The following is a 571-nucleotide window of genomic DNA, read 5'->3' on the forward strand; positions in this document are numbered from 1 at the left end:
TAGGGCGCCGTCAGCTCTTGTAGAGTCTCGTGCGAGACTTTGAACATCTCGTACACGTCCAGTGCGTCGTCACACGCCATGATGCGAGGTTGGTTGAGCTTAAGTAGCACAAGCCCCACTCGTAGTAATACATGGCTACCTTCACAGAAGAACACGTCCCATATCCGCATGACAGGCTCAAATGGGAGTGTGTTTAGGAACAGGCAGAGGAACCATTTCAGTGTGAATGGCTCAAAGTCCACGCCCAGCGTTTGCAAGTGATTCGCCAGTACTGGCAGCTTTTGCGTCACAAGATCCGAGAACACGCGCTGGTCTGCGCGACTGCCAGTCATCGTACGCGTATGATACTGCGGCGTCAGCTCCTCCACGATCGCTGCCAGCACCCAGAAAGCCTCCTCTTCTCCCATGTTCTGCAGCAGCACTGCAGCGAGAAAGTTCATACTTTGACAATATCCCACCGCCGGATTCCGTAGAGAATAAACCTGCAGTACACGACGCAGCTCGCCAAAGCTGTCGCTGTCTCCTGACAGCTCCTGAACATAGGCAATTCGTAGACTGGGACCAATAAATT

The 571-nt window shown here is 53.1% G+C and overlaps 1 protein-coding gene across 1 annotated transcript; it reads right to left on the reverse strand.

Moving 5' to 3' along the window:
• Positions 1-10: 10 nt before the first annotated feature.
• PPTG_25017 (hypothetical protein) lies at positions 11-440 on the reverse strand (the record flags this gene model as incomplete). The annotated part of the gene is made up of 2 exons (XM_008919152.1): positions 11-26; positions 55-440. 2 exons carry the CDS (start codon positions 438-440, stop codon positions 11-13), a joined length of 402 nt encoding a protein of 133 aa, XP_008917400.1.
• Positions 441-571: the final 131 nt, after the last annotated feature.

The sequence above is a fragment of the Phytophthora parasitica genome (genome assembly GCF_000247585.1).
Source record: "Phytophthora parasitica INRA-310 unplaced genomic scaffold supercont2.536, whole genome shotgun sequence".
NCBI classification, from domain to species: Eukaryota; Oomycota; class Peronosporomycetes; order Peronosporales; family Peronosporaceae; genus Phytophthora; species Phytophthora nicotianae.